This window comes from Pygocentrus nattereri, chromosome 16 (genome assembly GCF_015220715.1).
Source record: "Pygocentrus nattereri isolate fPygNat1 chromosome 16, fPygNat1.pri, whole genome shotgun sequence".
Lineage (NCBI taxonomy): Eukaryota > Metazoa > Chordata > Actinopteri > Characiformes > Serrasalmidae > Pygocentrus > Pygocentrus nattereri.
This window is the reverse complement of record NC_051226.1, coordinates 5,609,843-5,626,323: the sequence shown is the minus strand read 5'-3', so window position 1 is coordinate 5,626,323 and position 16,481 is coordinate 5,609,843. Positions and strand designations below refer to the sequence as shown.

General features: G+C 45.0%; 1 protein-coding gene across 4 annotated transcripts in view; it reads left to right on the top strand.

The window, feature by feature from the left end:
• The window catches only part of ctif (CBP80/20-dependent translation initiation factor), a 194,087-nt gene that overhangs the window by 44,019 nt on the left and 133,587 nt on the right, over positions 1 to 16,481 (top strand). For 2 of the 4 annotated variants that reach the window (XM_017711331.2, XM_017711330.2), the window contains exons 3-5: positions 5,345 to 5,416; positions 14,334 to 14,456; positions 15,700 to 15,773. In XM_017711331.2, coding sequence (XP_017566820.1) covers positions 5,345 to 5,416; positions 14,334 to 14,456; positions 15,700 to 15,773 — 269 coding nt within the window. The remainder of the gene's footprint in view (positions 1 to 5,344; positions 5,417 to 14,333; positions 14,457 to 15,699; positions 15,774 to 16,481) is intronic. The other 2 variants (XM_017711333.2, XM_017711332.2) reach the window with 1 other exon arrangement.

Sequence of the window (16,481 nt, the reverse complement as noted above, 5' to 3'; positions counted from 1 at the left end):
CAAGCATGAGTGAGATCAGTACAGCTATATAAACCAGTACAGACCCAGTCCTATGAGGGAGCTTCCTGTGGTTAACCTGAATAAACCAGAGTGGACCTTGTTCTGAGTGCGATTCCTGCATGTTGGCATTTGTTTATTTAGTTGGTTCATGTGCCTGGTCATATTAAGCATGTCTTTTAAAGTTTAGTGCTTTTCCATTTATTTCCCTGTCCATTAGTGTGTTATGTAGCTTTTTGTGCATGTAAACAGTGTCCAAAGTTAGAAAGCTCAGATGCCAGAGGGAGAAACTCACTCCCACCTTTGTCAGCTGCCTGGAACGCCTTGTTGGAATTCCAGCTCTTTTCCTTTGTTACAAGATGACATCATCTCGTAACACAATCCTTACTACCTGCCTACCAGTGAGCACAGCACGCCCTCACACAGCGCACAGCAGCTACTGGAGACCGGGAGGAGTTTGTAGCCATGTCAAGAGACGCTCTAATCTGCCTGTTTTACACTCAGCTCCTCCAGCTCTCCGATTGGCTGTTTGAAGCACTCGTTGAGTAAATCTCTGACCTTCTAATCAACATTTTTGAGAAGTAAAGATCAAACGTGTTTGATAATATCAGAGGGTCTCTGATCAGATTGGACGGCTAAAAATTCACTCGCTTCAGGTCATGTAGTGTAAGCCCGGCCTTGGTCTAATGGCTTCTGCCTGTCTCCATAACATGTTCTGAATTGTGATCACTTAACATTATGGAAAAATAATATTAACCAGTAATATCATGTTTCACCTCCCCCTCCTGCCAAACCTTACTTTGGCATAATTTGGCATGTGTTGACCCGACTGTGAGCGAGAGACACTAGATCGTCTCAGGAATAGAAGTGTAATATACCGAAACTTCATTTAAAAGTATTTCGTCACATTTCGAGCTGTAAGCGGATGCTTATCGCCGTTATCGGAAGAAAACCTTGCATCTCCAATTTTGTTGTTTTTCAGTTTTTGACATAATTTGAAAATATATTTACGGCATTTGGCTGATGCTCTTATCCAGAGCGACTTACAGTTTGATCATTTTACACAAGCAGGCGAAAGTGGTGTTAGGAGTCTTGCCCAAGGACTCTTACTGGTATAGTGTAGGGTGTTTACCCAGGCGGGGATTGAACCCCATTCTACAGCGTAGAAGCCAGAGGTGTTACCACTACACTAACCAACCACTGTAACATGTTACCCTTTACATTGTGTGTAAATTCCATGAAGAATGGACCAGAAGAAACGGCCCAAAATTACTTGAAAAAAAAAGTCTGGTTCCATCGACTTCCATTAAAAGTAAAGTATGCTTTTTGCTTCTCCTGTAAAGTTACTATTTTGGAGCTACAAGGTTTTATTCCACCTATTTCATTATTTCATTGGTCAGAAGAGTGTATGCTGTGAGCAGATGGTCCCGGTCTTGCTTTAGAGCCCAAAAAAGTCCCGCAAAGCTCAAATCTGGGGTACTTTCCTCCTGGGAGGAAACGCGTGATATGTGCCTTCATGGCATGAGGAATCTAAAATTACTGCAGCAGAGAGGCTGCTGCTTTCAGGCCTTGGCGAGGAAACTAGGTGTTAGCTCCATTTACGTTTTCAATATGGATTAGAGACACAATTACGCTGCTAGTGACTCATTACTGGTCAACCATTCAGTGACCTTCACCACTGAGAAGCTTTGTAGACGGATCATATCAGAAAACAGCTGATGAAGGCCACATGCTGTTAAAGGGATGATTGCTTATTTGCTTCATTTAGTTTTGTAGTGCAGGATGCCTTTTCCCTCAGCTGAGCGCTGATCGGCTGTTCGTCGCGTGACTGAAATATGCTGAAATATGTGAAGAAGCGAGCGTTAAATGAACCCATCTGGCCTGGTCAGTGGACTTTATCTGTGCTGTTTTTTATTCATGCTCTTCAGCAGTAAACACAAAGTATTTATCATGTTTATCGTCATTGGTAATATAAGCGTGCCCCACTGTGGGCTGAACTGTCTGACTATGGGCTCAGGAGGCGTTAACCTCTTATTCTCCAGGGTGTATTTTGGTTTGTCCATCTGAATTTTAATGACCAAATTGTAAGGCAAATAATTCAGGAACTGCATGAAATAAATGGACATTTTTATCTTATTTTTTGTAAAAACTCCCCTCAAATTAACAGAAAGTGTTTTATGATCTCCACATGTCACTATATGCTTCCGATTTACTGCTGAAAGCCAAAAATCTCCGACGCTCTTTGTGTTATTTTCTAAAAGTGATGTTTCCAGATCAGATCACTGAAGAGACGCCGTCTGTTTATAGTTTAGAGCCCAGATTTGGGGAAAAACGGGTCGACTTTCAGTAGAAAAACAAAGTTCAGCTTCTTTTATTATAAGGGTTTAAAATGACATCACCGTCTATTAGACTGGAGAGAAGAGCTACAGCCTCACACGACGCCCAGCTTCTGAATGGAGCTTATGGAATATGAACGTTGTGAAGCACATGAAGTGGGTTTTGGAGCCACCGGTGGTCCCGAGGAGTTAAAATAGTAAAACTAATAGTGATAAAAATAGTAATAAGGTTTATTTGAATAAAAATTAATCTGTTATAGTGACTAACAATCACAAAGATGCTTCACACAAGTATAACCCCAGATTACAAGCAGAACAAAACAAAGACGGCACAATTTGTTCGATCCCTGCTGATGCTACAGCCATTTGTGGCCGGGAGTCCAAGAGAGCACAATTGGCCTCGCTCTCTGGGCGGGTAGGACCATGGTTCTGCTTCATTTGCTACCTGCTTGAGAAACAGCTGGAACCACCATAGTGACCACGACTGTTGTCTTATTTATTGTCTGTCTGGTCAGATTTCGCCACTCTAAAGGATCTAATCTGGTTAATTAGCTACACTGTGTGTCAAAAAGTTCGAGACACCTGCTGGTCCAGTGGTCCAGCCTCTACTCTTCTGGGAGGCTTTACAGTAGATGTTGAACATTTGCTGTGAGGATTTGATTGAGCATTAGTGAGGTCAGGTGATGTTAGATGGTCGGTTCTGGACCACTCCAGCTCATCCCAAAGGTATTGGATGGAACTCCATCACTCCAGAGAACACAGTTCCACTGCTCCACAGTCCAATACTGGGGGCTGCCTGTGTCAGCAGTGGAGGCGCCTTAAAGAAGAAGCTGAATTGACCAATCAGAAGAGGTGTCTGGATACTTTTGTGCATACAGTGTACCTTGGTTTGTAGCTTATTAGCTGTTATGAAATATGCTGTGTGATGTATTCTCTGAGGTTTACTGTGCTGTTCTGCATGCACCACAAAAATAGAATGAAGTCTTACTTTTTTTCTTATCTAGTGTGAAAGTGTAAACAAAAACCTCTAACGTGAATGATATTATACAACAGTTAGTTCCGCGAGCTGATTGGTTGAAAGTCGTTCTAGCCATGCTGTTATTTCACCATAACATCACAGGTTTTTCACAAACACTGCATCACTCCGCTGAGACGCCGTTGCTAAGCAACGAGTTTGACAGCTGTATTCAACGCTCAAGCCATCTGAACGTTTTTACTTCTTACTTTGCCACGAACAGAAAACGGACGCTGTTAAGATCACATCTGACCGACAGCCGATTTGGTCCGACTCTGAAGACGAGACGACACTAAATTCCCAAATTGTCGTCACCGCTGAGCAGCTTTTCAGTCGGCAGCTGTGACAGAAGAACAGCTGAACAACCTGGAATCAGCCGGAAATGAACCCAACACCATTCGCCAAACTAAACGGGCTGTAAGAAGCTTCACAGACCGGCTGGAACAAAACAACATTAATACTGATCTGGAAAAACTGAACAACTGAGCTGAACCTGATATTGGGTCAGGTTTCTGGCTCAGTCTGATTTGGTCAGACTCTGAAGATGAGACTGAACGTTCAGCGAATGGTGTTCGATCAGTCCGTAGGTATTTATTTATAAAGCACATTTAAACCCAAAGTGCTGTACAAAGGGGCTACCTTTAGATAAATAAATAAATAAATAAACAACTGAATAACGTAAAGTATATATAAGAGAACAAGTTCCAGTACAATCATTTCACAGAATCAAAGGCAAACCGATGAAATTTTAATCTAGACTTAAACTCATCAGCAGAGGTGCAGGCCTAATATCCAAAGGCAGACTGTTCCACAGCTAGTACCCACTGATGTGATGACCTGTAGGACCTGGAGAAGGAATGGGGTTCGGGCAGATCTCTGATATAAGACGGCGCAGGAAACAGTACCGTTGCTGTTTTCTGAGTTCTCGATAGTTTCTGCAGTGGAAAAAGCCTAATACAGCGCCAGGCTCTGCTGACGGACTGGGTCAGAAAGGGGCTGATAGTGAAACTGAACACGGATCATGGATGAAGAGCAGGTTTCAGTGAGGATCAGTGAAGAAGGCCTGAATAGCAGCTTGTATTGGAGGCTGGAGTGCAGGTTGTACTGTGAGAGCAATGCAGCTTAACTTCAGACCCCCGAGCTCATTTATCACTGTCTGATATTAATCTCTCTCTGTCTCTCTCTCTCTCCTTCTCTCTCTCTCTCTCTCTCTATCTCTCTCTCTCTCTCTCTCTCTCTCTCAATCTCTCTCTCTCTATCTCTCTCTCTCTCTCTCTCTCTCTCTCTCAATCTCTCTCTCTCTCTCTCTCTCTCTCTCTCTCTCTCTCTCTCTCTCTCTCTCTCAATCTCTCTCTCGCGCTCTCTCTCTCTCTCTCGCGCGCGCTCTCGCGCTCTCTCTCTCTCTCTCTCTCTCTCTCTCTCTCTCTCGCGCTCTCTCTCTCTCTCTCTCGCGCTCTCTCTCGCTCTCTCTCGCTCTCTCGCTCTCTCGCTTGCTCTCTCTGTCTTTCTCATACTCTTTCTCTCACTCTGTCTTTTTCTTGCCTTCTGTCCCTTTCTTTTATTTTTTCTCTCCCTTCCTCACTCCTTCTCTTCATTCCTCCCTCCATCCCTCCCTCCCGCCTTCTCTCCCTCCCTACATCCTTTTCTCCCTCCCTCCGTCCTTCTCTTCATCCTTCCCTCCCTCCCTGTCCCTTTCTCGCTGTCTCGTTATCTTTTTTTTCTTGCTTTCTCTCTTTCCTACCTTCCCCGTTCTCTCTTCTTCCTGTCTCTCTGTCTGTATGCTTTCTTTTTTTCATTGATTCCCTCCATCAATCTTTCTCTCCTTCATTTATTTTCCACTGCACCATTCTGTTCTTTTTTCTATGCTCATTCGCTCTTGCTGTTTCTCTCTTTCTGTCTTTCTCACTATCCACACTTTCTTGTCCTCTCTTTTTCTGTTTCTCTGTTTCTTCTCTCGCTCTCTCTGTCACTGTTCCCCTCTCTCTCCCTCTCTCAGTGGACAGAGGACTGCAGTGACAAAGTAGATGGGAGTTGGTCGTCCTCTCGGGGGCGGGGCTCGTCCAAACCGGTGAGTTTTCTGTCCGACTCTGAGATTGTGTCTGTGTGCGTGTGTCTGCGTGTATGCGTGTGTCTGCGTGTATGCGTGTGTCTGCGTGCGTGGGTCTGCGTGCGTGGGTCTGCGTGCGTGTCTGCGCGTGTGTCTGCGTGTGTGGGTCTGCGTGCGTGTCTGCGTGTGTGGGTCTGCGCGTGTGTCTGCGTGTGTGGGTCTGCGCGTGTGTCTGCGTGTGTGGGTCTGCGTGTGTGGGTCTGCGCGTGTGTCTGTGTGCGTGTGTCTGTGTGCGTGGGTCTGCGTGCGTGGGTCTGCGTGCGTGGGTCTGCGCGCGTGTGTCTGCGTGCGTGTCTGCGTGCGTGTCTGCGTGCGTGTGTCTGTGCGTGTGGGTCTGCGTGCGGGTCTGCGTGTGTGGGTCTGCGCGTGTGTCTGCGCGTGTGTCTGCGCGTGTGTCTGCGCGTGTGTCTGCGCGTGTGTCTGCGCGTGTGGGTCTGCGCGTGTGTCTGCGTGTCTGCGCTCTCTTACTAACCACAGATTAAACGCTTCACTCTGGCTAACTGGCGGCTAATAGCGGCTTAATGGACTGTATCTGTAGAATTCAGATCACAGCCGCAGATCTTGGATTTACATGCTTACAATAATGAATAAATAATAAAAGCAGTAATAAAGATAAACAGCAGTTTAATTATGAATGAAAACAACCTGTTAATAATAAAACAACTGTGACACTTTTCAGTGTACTGAGAGTCAGAGGACTCTCTAACATAACATATGAGGGATTAGGGCCAGGGTGAGGGTTAGGTGTTGGGTTGAGGTTAAGGTCAGGGTGAGGGTTGGGTGTTGGGTTGAGGTTAAGGTCAGGGTGAGGGTTGGGTGTTGGGTTGAGGTTAAGGTCAGGGTGAGGGTTGGGTGTTGGGTTGAGGTTAAGGCCAGGGTGAGGGTTAGGTGTTGGGTTGAGGTTAAGGTCAGGGTGAGGGTTGGGTGTTGGGTTGAGGTTAAGGTCAGGGTGAGGGTTGGGTGTTGGGTTGAGGTTAAGGCCAGGGTGAGGGTTAGGTGTTGGGTTGAGGTTAAGGCCAGGGTGAGGGTTACGTGTTGGGCTGAGGTTAAGGTCAGGGTGAGGGTTAGGTGTTGGGTTGAGGTTAAGGCCAGGGTGAGGGTTAGGTGTTGGGTTGAGGTTAAGGCCAGGGTGAGGGTTAGGTGTTGGGTTGAGGTTAAGGTCAGGGTGAGGGTTAGGTGTTGGGTTGAGATTAAGGTCAGGGTGAGGATTAGGTGTTGGGTTGAGGTTAAGGCCAGGGTGAGGGTTAGGTGTTGGGTTGAGGTTAAGGTCAGGGTGAGGGTTAGGTGTTGGGTTGAGGTTAAGGTCAGGGTGAGGGTTAGGTGTTGGGTTGAGGTTAAGGTCAGGGTGAGGGTTAGGTGTTGGGTTGAGGTTAAGGCCAGGGTGAGGGTTAGGTGTTGGGTTGAGGTTAAGGCCAGGGTGAGGGTTAGGTGTTGGGTTGAGGTTAAGGCCAGGGTGAGGGTTAGGTGTTGGGCTGAGGTTAAGGTCAGGGTGAGGGTTAGGTGTTGGGTTGAGGTTAAGGTCAGGGTGAGGGTTAGGTGTTGGGTTGAGGTTAAGGTCAGGGTGAGGGTTAGGTGTTGGGTTGAGGTTAAGGCCAGGGTGAGGGTTAGGTGTTGGGTTGAGGTTAAGGTCAGGGTGAGGGTTAGGTGTTGGGTTGAGATTAAGGTCAGGGTGAGGGTTAGGTGTTGGTTGAGGTTAAGGTCAGGGTGAGGGTTAGGTGTTGGTTGAGGTTAAGGTCAGGGTGAGGGTTAGGTGTTGGGTTGAGGTTAAGGCCAGGGTGAGGGTTAGGTGTTGGGTTGAGGTTAAGGCCAGGGTGAGGGTTAGGTGTTGGGTTGAGGTTAAGGCCAGGGTGAGGGTTAGGTGTTGGGTTGAGGTTAAGGCCAGGGTGAGGGTTAGGTGTTGGGTTGAGGTTAAGGCCAGGGTGAGGGTTAGGTGTTGGGCTGAGGTTAAGGTCAGGGTGAGGGTTAGGTGTTGGGTTGAGGTTAAGGTCAGGGTGAGGGTTAGGTGTTGGGTTGAGGTTAAGGTCAGGGTGAGGGTTAGGTGTTGGGTTGAGGTTAAGGTCAGGGTGAGGGTTAGGTGTTGGGTTGAGGTTAAGGCCAGGGTGAGGGTTAGGTGTTGGGTTGAGATTAAGGTCAGGGTGAGGGTTAGGTGTTGGGTTGAGGTTAAGGTCAGGGTGAGAGTTAGGTGTTGGGTTGAGGTTAAGGTCAGGGTGAGAGTTAGGTGTTGGGTTGAGGTTAAGGTCAGGGTGAGGGTTAGGTGTTGGGTTGAGGTTAAGGCCAGGGTGAGGGTTAGGTGTTGGGTTGAGGTTAAGGCCAGGGTGAGGGTTAGGTGTTGGGTACTGTTGGTAAGGTTAGGTTTTGTGTAATGGAAGTAACAGATTAACACCACATCTACTTAATGTACTGACACTTCACTGATACGTAGTTGATGTGTTACTGATAATCAATAAAGGGTTTATTAATCATCTACAAATGAAACAGCATTCATTAACAACGATTAGAATAAACGTTAAAAATATTAAGAGTGAAGTCTAAAATGATTGGCGGAGCTCGTGTTCATTCTACGGATTAAAGTCACCTTTCTGTGTCTTTCTGAACTGGAGTATAATCTATACTGTGTGTGTGTGTGTGTGTGTGTGTGTGTGTGAGTGTGAGAGAATGGCCTCTACTCTGTCTCTTATGTCATGACAGCAGTGCCCAGTGGGTCGGGATTCCCGTTTTGGCACAATAACACCAGCATTTGTTTTGGTCAGCAGGCGTAGGCTGTGTTGGACACTGTGTGTTTGTCTCTGTCTGAGACACTGACCCATAATCTCAGAGGATAAGTGCTGGTCTGCGATCGGCCCCCACCACCCGGAGTGGTGGGGTTTAGATGAGTTTGATCACAGGTTCCTCTGAGGAGTGTTCCTTAGTGAACTGGACGGGTGTCTGGAGTGTTAGAGTGCACTAGTCTAGTTCAGACTCTATCACTCTCTCTCTCGCTCGCTCGCTCTCTCTTGCTCTCTCACTCTCTTGCATGCTCTCCCTTTCTTGCTCTCTCTCCCCCTCTCTCGCTCTTTTGCTCGCTCGCTCGCTCGCTCTCTCTCTCTCGCTCGCTCTCTCTTGCTCTCTCACTCTCTTGCATGCTCTCCCTTTCTTGCTCTCTCTCCCCCTCTCTCGCTCTTTTGCTCTCTCGCTCTCGTGCTTTCTCTCGTTCGCTCTCGCGCTTTCTCTCGTTCACTCTCGCTCGCTCTCTCTCTTGCTCTCTCTCACTCTCTTGCATGCTCTCTCTCCCCCTCTCTCGCTCTTTTTCTCTCTCATGCTCTCTCTATCTCTCTCGCTCGCTCTCTTGCTCTTTCTCTTTTTCTCTCTTTCTCTCTTGCTCTCTGTCTCTCTTTCTCTTTCTCTCTCGCTCTCTCTTTCTCACTGTTTCGCTCTCTCTGTCTCTCATACTCTCGCTTTCTTTTTCTTGATTTCTGTCCCTCTTCCTTTTTTACTTTTCTCTCTCCTTCCCTCCATCCCTTCATCCCTCCCTCCATACCTCCCTCCTTTCTTCTCTCCATCCTTCCCTCTCTCCCTCCCTTCCTTCTTCTCTTCGTCCTTCCTTCCCTTTAGAGATGTATGATCACAGGTTCCTCTTAGGAGTGTTGTGCTCCTTAGTGAACTGGACTGGGGTCTGGAGTGTTAGAGTCCACTAGTCTGAGTCCAGACTCCAGACTTTCTCCTCTGACTTGTCTTGGACTTGGTGTTTGTCTTGGTCTCAGCCAGCCATCTTGCCACATATAGTCTTAATTGAAACCAAAACCCATTGAAAATTATATTTATTTGTATTTTTTTTCTTTCAACTGTCACCAACTGAATGACACCTGACCTCAGATCCAAATCGTCACATTTCAAGTGTGAACTTAATGGAGTTTTTTGTTTGTTTGTTTTGTTTTGTCAATTCCCCACAAACTCAAGTCATTCAGAGAAGTTTTGTGTGAAATTCTCCATTCTAAAAATGGTTGTTCACTGTGGTGGTGATAGGAACCGGACGTCTGACGAGTTTAATGCCTCTAAAAATCGGTCATGCTTCTTTTCTTCATAACAAACATAAAAATGACCAGTAGTAAGCTGATGGCTCGGTAGCTAGCTAGCCAGCTAACTTTCCTGTTCCACCTTAAATGGTGCAGTAGTTACATTTTGGCATCTCAGGCATCACAACCGCAGCGCCGTTTAAGGTGGAATGGTAACGTTTGAACAAGAATCTGGTGAATATCTGACTTCAGCTTCATATCACTGAAGAATTGGGGGGGGGGGGGATAATAAATAATTGCCCCCCTCTTTGAAGGCATATGATGCCCTAAATGTAACTAAAGCCCAGCAGTGAGGAGCTGAACTTTCCCCTCCTCTGCTGTCCCTACAGACGGACAGGGTCGCCTACAGAGCAGCGCTGGTAGCTGTTAATGAAGTGATGCTCTTTTTATTTGAGGGGCCCATTTCAGAGGAGAAGATCTCAACCACTATAATTTGTAACTCGGCTCCAAGGGCAAGGAGACAAGGAAAACAAGGGGTAGGGGTAAAAATGAGAAATGGGACTGGGCCTAAGTCATTATATAATAAGGTTATGAATACGCTGCCTGATGTCTGAGACATTGTCTTGAGTTTTGAGGAGGTTTTGGCCTAAATATAGTTTTTTTTTGTCCATTAGTGGAGGAGAGGTGCATGCAGGGGGTGGTGAGGGTCTCCAAAGAAAACATTCCTTTTAGATTTATCACTATTTTACTTTCTAACATTTCATTTAAAACCTCAGAAGACTCGTTTAGCTTCACTGGTGGTTTTGGATAGTAAATGAAATGTCTATATTTGTGTTGTAGGTATTGTGACCCCTGGTTCCCATCACCACCACTGTGAAGAAGTTTCTAAATTTTAAAGAGTTTCTCTGCAATTTCACACCAAACCACTCCGACTTTTTCCCTTGGTTTACTGTTTGGGATGCGGTCTTGGCTAGACCTCAGCTACTCACGGTCCAGGGCTTGACAGAGGTGGTCTTCCTAGCGTACGCTGAGCGACGCAGCACAGATAAACGTGTGATTGTACTTTGACCCGAGTCATAGGAATCGCCTCACTTTCGTTTCCTGGTTAGTTCACTCAGACTCTGATCTGACTCTCTCTGTTTCTCTCTCGATCAGTCTCGTTCTCTACCTGTCGAATACTCGCTGAGCTGATACAGAGTGGACAGCATTGTGTCCAGCGTTTTCTGTATGTATGGACGTGTTTCGTTGTGTGTGGTGCGCTCCTCAGGTAAGACCTGTAGGTGTTACTTCTGTGACTGTTGAGAATCGTGTGTGTGTGTGTGTGTGTGTGTGTGTGTGTGTGTGATGTGTATCTGTGTTGATGCAGCCAGCCAGGTGGCCTAAGATCATGTTGTGGAACTGGGAGCTGTTCTTTATTGAGCTTGAAGGCTGAAAGATCCACCGTCTGTAGACGTCTGTGGACTGTTAAATGCACCCTGCAGTCCACAGTGTTGGTGACTGGTGTGCGAATGACAGTAACTGGCCAGACACCAGTTTTATTCAGTATTTCATGTTTTTGGTAAGAAAACAACTAGAATAGTACATTTCCTGAAGAAAATGCAGAGTGATTGCGCAAGGTGTTTCCAGGCTGTAGTTAGGGTCTTTTATATGGTTGCTAGGGTGTTGAATGGTGGTTGCTGTGGAATTCCAGGAGGTTGCTGAGCTGTTTTTAAGTGGTTGTTGTAGGGTTGCAGCGGTAACCGGTTCCACGGTATACCACGGTATTAAAATGCACGGTTATCATACCGTGGGCATTTGCTCATTACCGGTAAAACACAACCCAGCTCAGAAACTCACCCGCGCATGCGCAGCTCCGCTCCGTTTCAGTCACACAAGCACACAGCAGTGAGAATGGCAGAGAGTGCCACAGACTTAACAAATCTCCGTCCCCCTAAAAAAAAGGCTAAACTAAAGTCAGCAGTGTGGGACTACTTCGGATACCCGCCAAATGCACGCGAGGATGGGAATCCGATTTGTAATCAATGTGGCAGGAAAGTGGCAGCTAAAGGAGGGAATACCTCTAACCTGTTCTCCCATCTCCGAGAACACCACCCCGCTGTGCTCGTTTATAATTTCAGTCCGACCCTAAATGCGTGAAATTTCCACTATAAAACCCATCTTTGTATTCGTGCACAGCCCACGCGTTAAGCGCCCGCAAAAGTGCTGAGTCATCCGAACTATGAGCATGCAGGTGCTGGAAGTAACTGTGGTGAATGCGCGTGTCCGTGTTCAGGTCCTCACAGACTAATTTGGATTTTTCCGGAGTCGGACTCAACGTGAAAGACGCCATTAATTTGCATGAGTTTATATTTAAAATCTGACGTGCCTCTATTGTGAGGATCATGTATAAAATAGATAGTCCCCTCTTTCTGCAGTCTCTGGTTATATTAACTTGGCAGGAAAACGGACGTTTACAACAGTAGTTGGTCAGACACCCACACAGGCTCAGATTAGGGTTGCAGCGGTAACCGGTTCCATGGTATACCACGGTATTAAAATGCACGGTTATCATACCGTGAAAATCTCATACCGTTGCAACCCTAGGTTGTTGTAGTATCCCAGGTGTTTTCTAGGTGGTTGCTATGGTTTTGCTAGGCTGTTGCTATGGTATTCCAAGTGGTTACTGAGTTGTTCCTAGGTGGTTGCTATAGTATCCCAGGTGATTGCTATATATATATATATATATATATATATATATATATATATATATATATATATGTATGTATGTATATGTGTGTGTGTGTGTGTGTGTGTGTGTATGAAGGTAGTATTAATTATAATGTAGCATTGAAGGTGCTTGTGTACATAAAGCCCGCTCTAAATAAGTGAAAAGAAATTAAATGTCCAAATGAAATGTAAGTTTGTAGAGGGTATAATTTGACAGGGGTGTTTAAGGGGTATTCAAACTGCTTATCGCTGTTGTCTGAGCAAAATCTTGTATCTCCAAAATGGTAAATTTCCATCCATCCATCCATCCATCCATTCATACATCCATTTTCTAAGCCGCTTCTCCGTCAGGGTCGCTGGGGGTTGCTGGAGCCTATCCCAGCGGTCATCGGGTGGAAGACAGGATACACCCTGGACAGGTCGCCAGTCCATCGCAGAGCAGACAGACAGACAGACATACACAATCACTCACACACTCACACCCAGGGGTAATTTAGCATGTCCAATCGACCTGACTGCATGTCTTTGGACTGTGGGAGGAAACCAGAGAACCCAGAGGAAGCCCACACAGACACGGGGAGAACATGCAAACTCCACACAGAAAAAATCCCGGTCACCCGGCCGGGGTATCGAACCCAGGCCCTCCTCGCTGTGAGGTAACTTTACAAAAGGAGGAAAACTTTTTACTTTTAATGTAAGTCAGTGGAACCAGACGTCTTTCCAAGTCATTTTAGGCGGTTTCTTTTGACCAGTTCATGAACTTTACATGTAAGGTAAAGGGCAACAGACGTTTTCCAATGATAAAAGTTGAAAAATTACAAAAATGACCAGAAACAAGGTTTTGTTCCCGACAACAGCGATATATGTGTATATACAGCACTATGCACTGTGCAAAAGTGAACATAAAAAAACTCTAGACCAGAATAAATGTAAATAAACATACATGCTGTAGAAAAATCTGGAAATTGTTTCCAGCAAAGTATCTGTTAGTAGATGTTACTTTGAAGATCACAAACACAAGTTTGGTTCTAGATTTCACCTCAATGCCCGCAACAAACGTTAAGATGTATTGAATTCTATCAGCAGCATATCTACTAATATGCTAATAATACTGTTATTTAATACCAGGTATTTACTTGCTTACTCAGTGAGTTACTCAGTACTTGCTTTGCTCAGTAAAACTGCTGTATTATTATTGCTCATATCGCTCACTCTTTAGTCACACAGCAGCAGCAGATCTGTTGTATTTGTTCACCGCAGGTCTGTTTTTGTTGAAGCACTGTGTTAGATATGCATGTCTATATTGGAGTAATATCACTGTCAGCAGACTACACACATTTACATTTACATTTGTGGCATTTGGGAGACGCTCTTTCCCAGAGTGACTTACGATTTGATCATTTTCACACAGGTAGGTGAAGGTATTATTAGGAGTCTTGCCCAAGGACACAGTGGTATAGTGTAGGGTGCTTCCCCAGGCATGCGATTGAACCCCAGTCTACAGTGTAGAAAGCAGTGTTACCCTCTACATTGTACCAACCTAAAACATATACCAAACTAAAAACCAACTCACAAATAATTGTAATACTTCTCCCCGAGTCTAACCAAGTTAGATTTACTCATAACTTCTGCATTTTATACATCTTTATGTATTGATATTGACAGAGATGTGTCGGGAACAAAACCTTGTACCTCCATTTTTGCCATTTTTCGGGTTTTTGACCTACTTTGAAAGCACCTATTGCTTTACACTGTATGTCGATTTCATGAAGAATGGCCCAAAATAATCAGCCCAAGATTTGTTGGAAAAAATCTGGTTCCATTGACTTACATTAAAAGATGGTATGTTTTTTTTTTTTTTCCTTCTCCTTTAAAGTTACCATTTTGGAGATGCAAGGTTTTCTTCTGACAACAGCAACATGAAAAATATTCAGTATCTGCATTGGCCCACAGCTCGGGTATCAGTGCATCACTAGTGTTGTCAGTGATCCGCCTTTACATGCCATGCTGACACGAAGGCTTGTGAACGGTTGTTTTGCCTGACCGTTAAATGCACTTTGCAAAATAAGTGTTTTTTTTAGTCACGTCAGGTTTTAGTCTTGCATGTGAGACTGTGAGTGTATGCGATTCAGTCGAGTCTTAAAATCTCTCTCCGACTCTCTCAAACTCACTCTCTGTAGGATGAGTGGGAACACAGCAGCAATGGCAGTACGGGTTCCAGACCAAGTTCAGGTTCTCGACCTGGATCCGGTTCTAGATCGGGCAGCCGAGGCCGAAACAACCAATTTTGTGCACCTTCCAAGGTATGAAAACAGTCGAGCACAAACAGCAAGCTGCGTTTGAAAGCCTGGGCTGCAGCCGAGGGAGGGTGGGTCCTCGGTAGGCTAGTTAGCCTATTGATCAGACTAATGGAACAGTCCTAACGAGGCTGCGTGGTGCCGTCACCAGAACGGTCCCGCCTCTTGAAATCGCAGTGCACAACTTGTGAGGGAACTGCTGAGAGAAGATGAGTCCGTTGCATTGTGTTTGTTACTGTGGTGGCAAATACGGAAACAAGCTTATGTAGCACGATAAACTACATATCGCTGCTGCTGTTGGAAGAAAACCGTGTTTTTCTCCATTTTCAGTTTTTGACGTAATTTGAAAATGCCCTTTGCCCTTTACGTTCTGAGTAAACTTCATGATGAATGATCCAAAAGAAGTGACCAAAATGACCAAAAGAATTCTGGTTCCGTTGACTTACATTAGAAGTAAAGGTTTTCTTCCGACAACAGCGATATATACACAAATACCTCTGATTAAAATACAATACATTATAATACATATAATTTATATTGTCTTTCAACAGAAATGTAACTTACAGTCCTGATAAGTGTAAACAACCATGATCAGATCGTCAAGATGACCGTCTGCACAAGTACAAATAAACACCCTGTCACACCTGATAACATAGTATCGGGTGAATTTTGTGGGCCTTCATCTGCTGGGCTAGTACTAAAGCCTTAAGAGCTGATTTAATTGCAGTGGGTAACTGAAGGCCTGGGGGGATACATCACTTGCTCTAAATCACTCAGAACATAGGCTGCATTTCTAGGCCATATATAAGGGGTCCTTCACTTTGGAGCGGCCTTCTGTGTCTACTCTGCCGACCTCAGCTGCAGCCTTGGATTTGGAAGTTTAAGTTAAGGTGAAAACCCAGTTTGGTGAAAAGTCGGACCCCAGTTGTGGTTTGGACACGTTTAGTACCTGAAGGTTGCTTCTTTAGTTTTACGCTGGTGCTGTGACGGGTAATGGAAGCATCCCACCAGTGTCCCACCAGTTAGAAAAGGGCCTAAATCACTGTATACTTGCCTTGAATTATGTCAAGTTATTACGTAATCTCAACTGATTTATTACATTTGGAGTACATTTGGGAAATTTGATATGATATTTAGCCTAATTCTGTTTTACTGCTTAGTGAAATTATAATTATAATTATTATTATTGTTGTTGTTGTTGTTGTTGTTGTTGTTAGTGAAATGTTACTTTCTCTCCTCTGATCTTTAGAATGGAAACAGGGATGGCTCTTTTGACATTCTGGGTACTGACATATGGGCTGCCAACACAATGGACTCCCATGGGTAAGAGCATCACTCACTCTTCTGTCCCTCTCTGTAATGACAGCCATATGGTCAACGTAGTCCACATGTTTCATGAAATTTTTACATTCCGTCAAATTATATTTGTGAAAAAGCTGAGCTTTTATTCACGGTGTGTCCAAAATGATCCAGACATGCTTTCTAATTAGTCAGCGAGCACCCGTTGCTGACACACTACATAATCAGCTATAATCACCATAGATAAGCGCTGACTAATAGAAGATGCTCTGGAGAAGCTGCACAAGAGCCTAAGCTCACCACGCCAAATGCCAAGCGCTGGGCTGGGGATCAGTGGAGCTGCCTCCTATGGAGTGATGAAGCTCTATCTAGTACCTCTGGGATGAGTTGGAGTGATCTACAACTGACCATCCAACATCAGCACCTGACCTCACTAATGCTCAATAAGATCCTCACAGCAATGTTCAACATCTAGTGTAACGCCTGCTCGGAAGAGTCGAGGCTGTTACTGCAGTAAAAAGGGACGAAGTCCCTATTCATACCCTACATTTCAGACAAAACGCTGGAGGAGCAGGTGTCTACAAACTTTTGGACACTTCTTAACTTGATAATATAACAACGCTGGAGGAGCAGGTGTCTACAAACTTTTGGACACTTTGTAACTTGATAATATCATCAATTATATATATGTATCATTATTAATTAATATTCTATTAAGACTTTTCTCAGCAA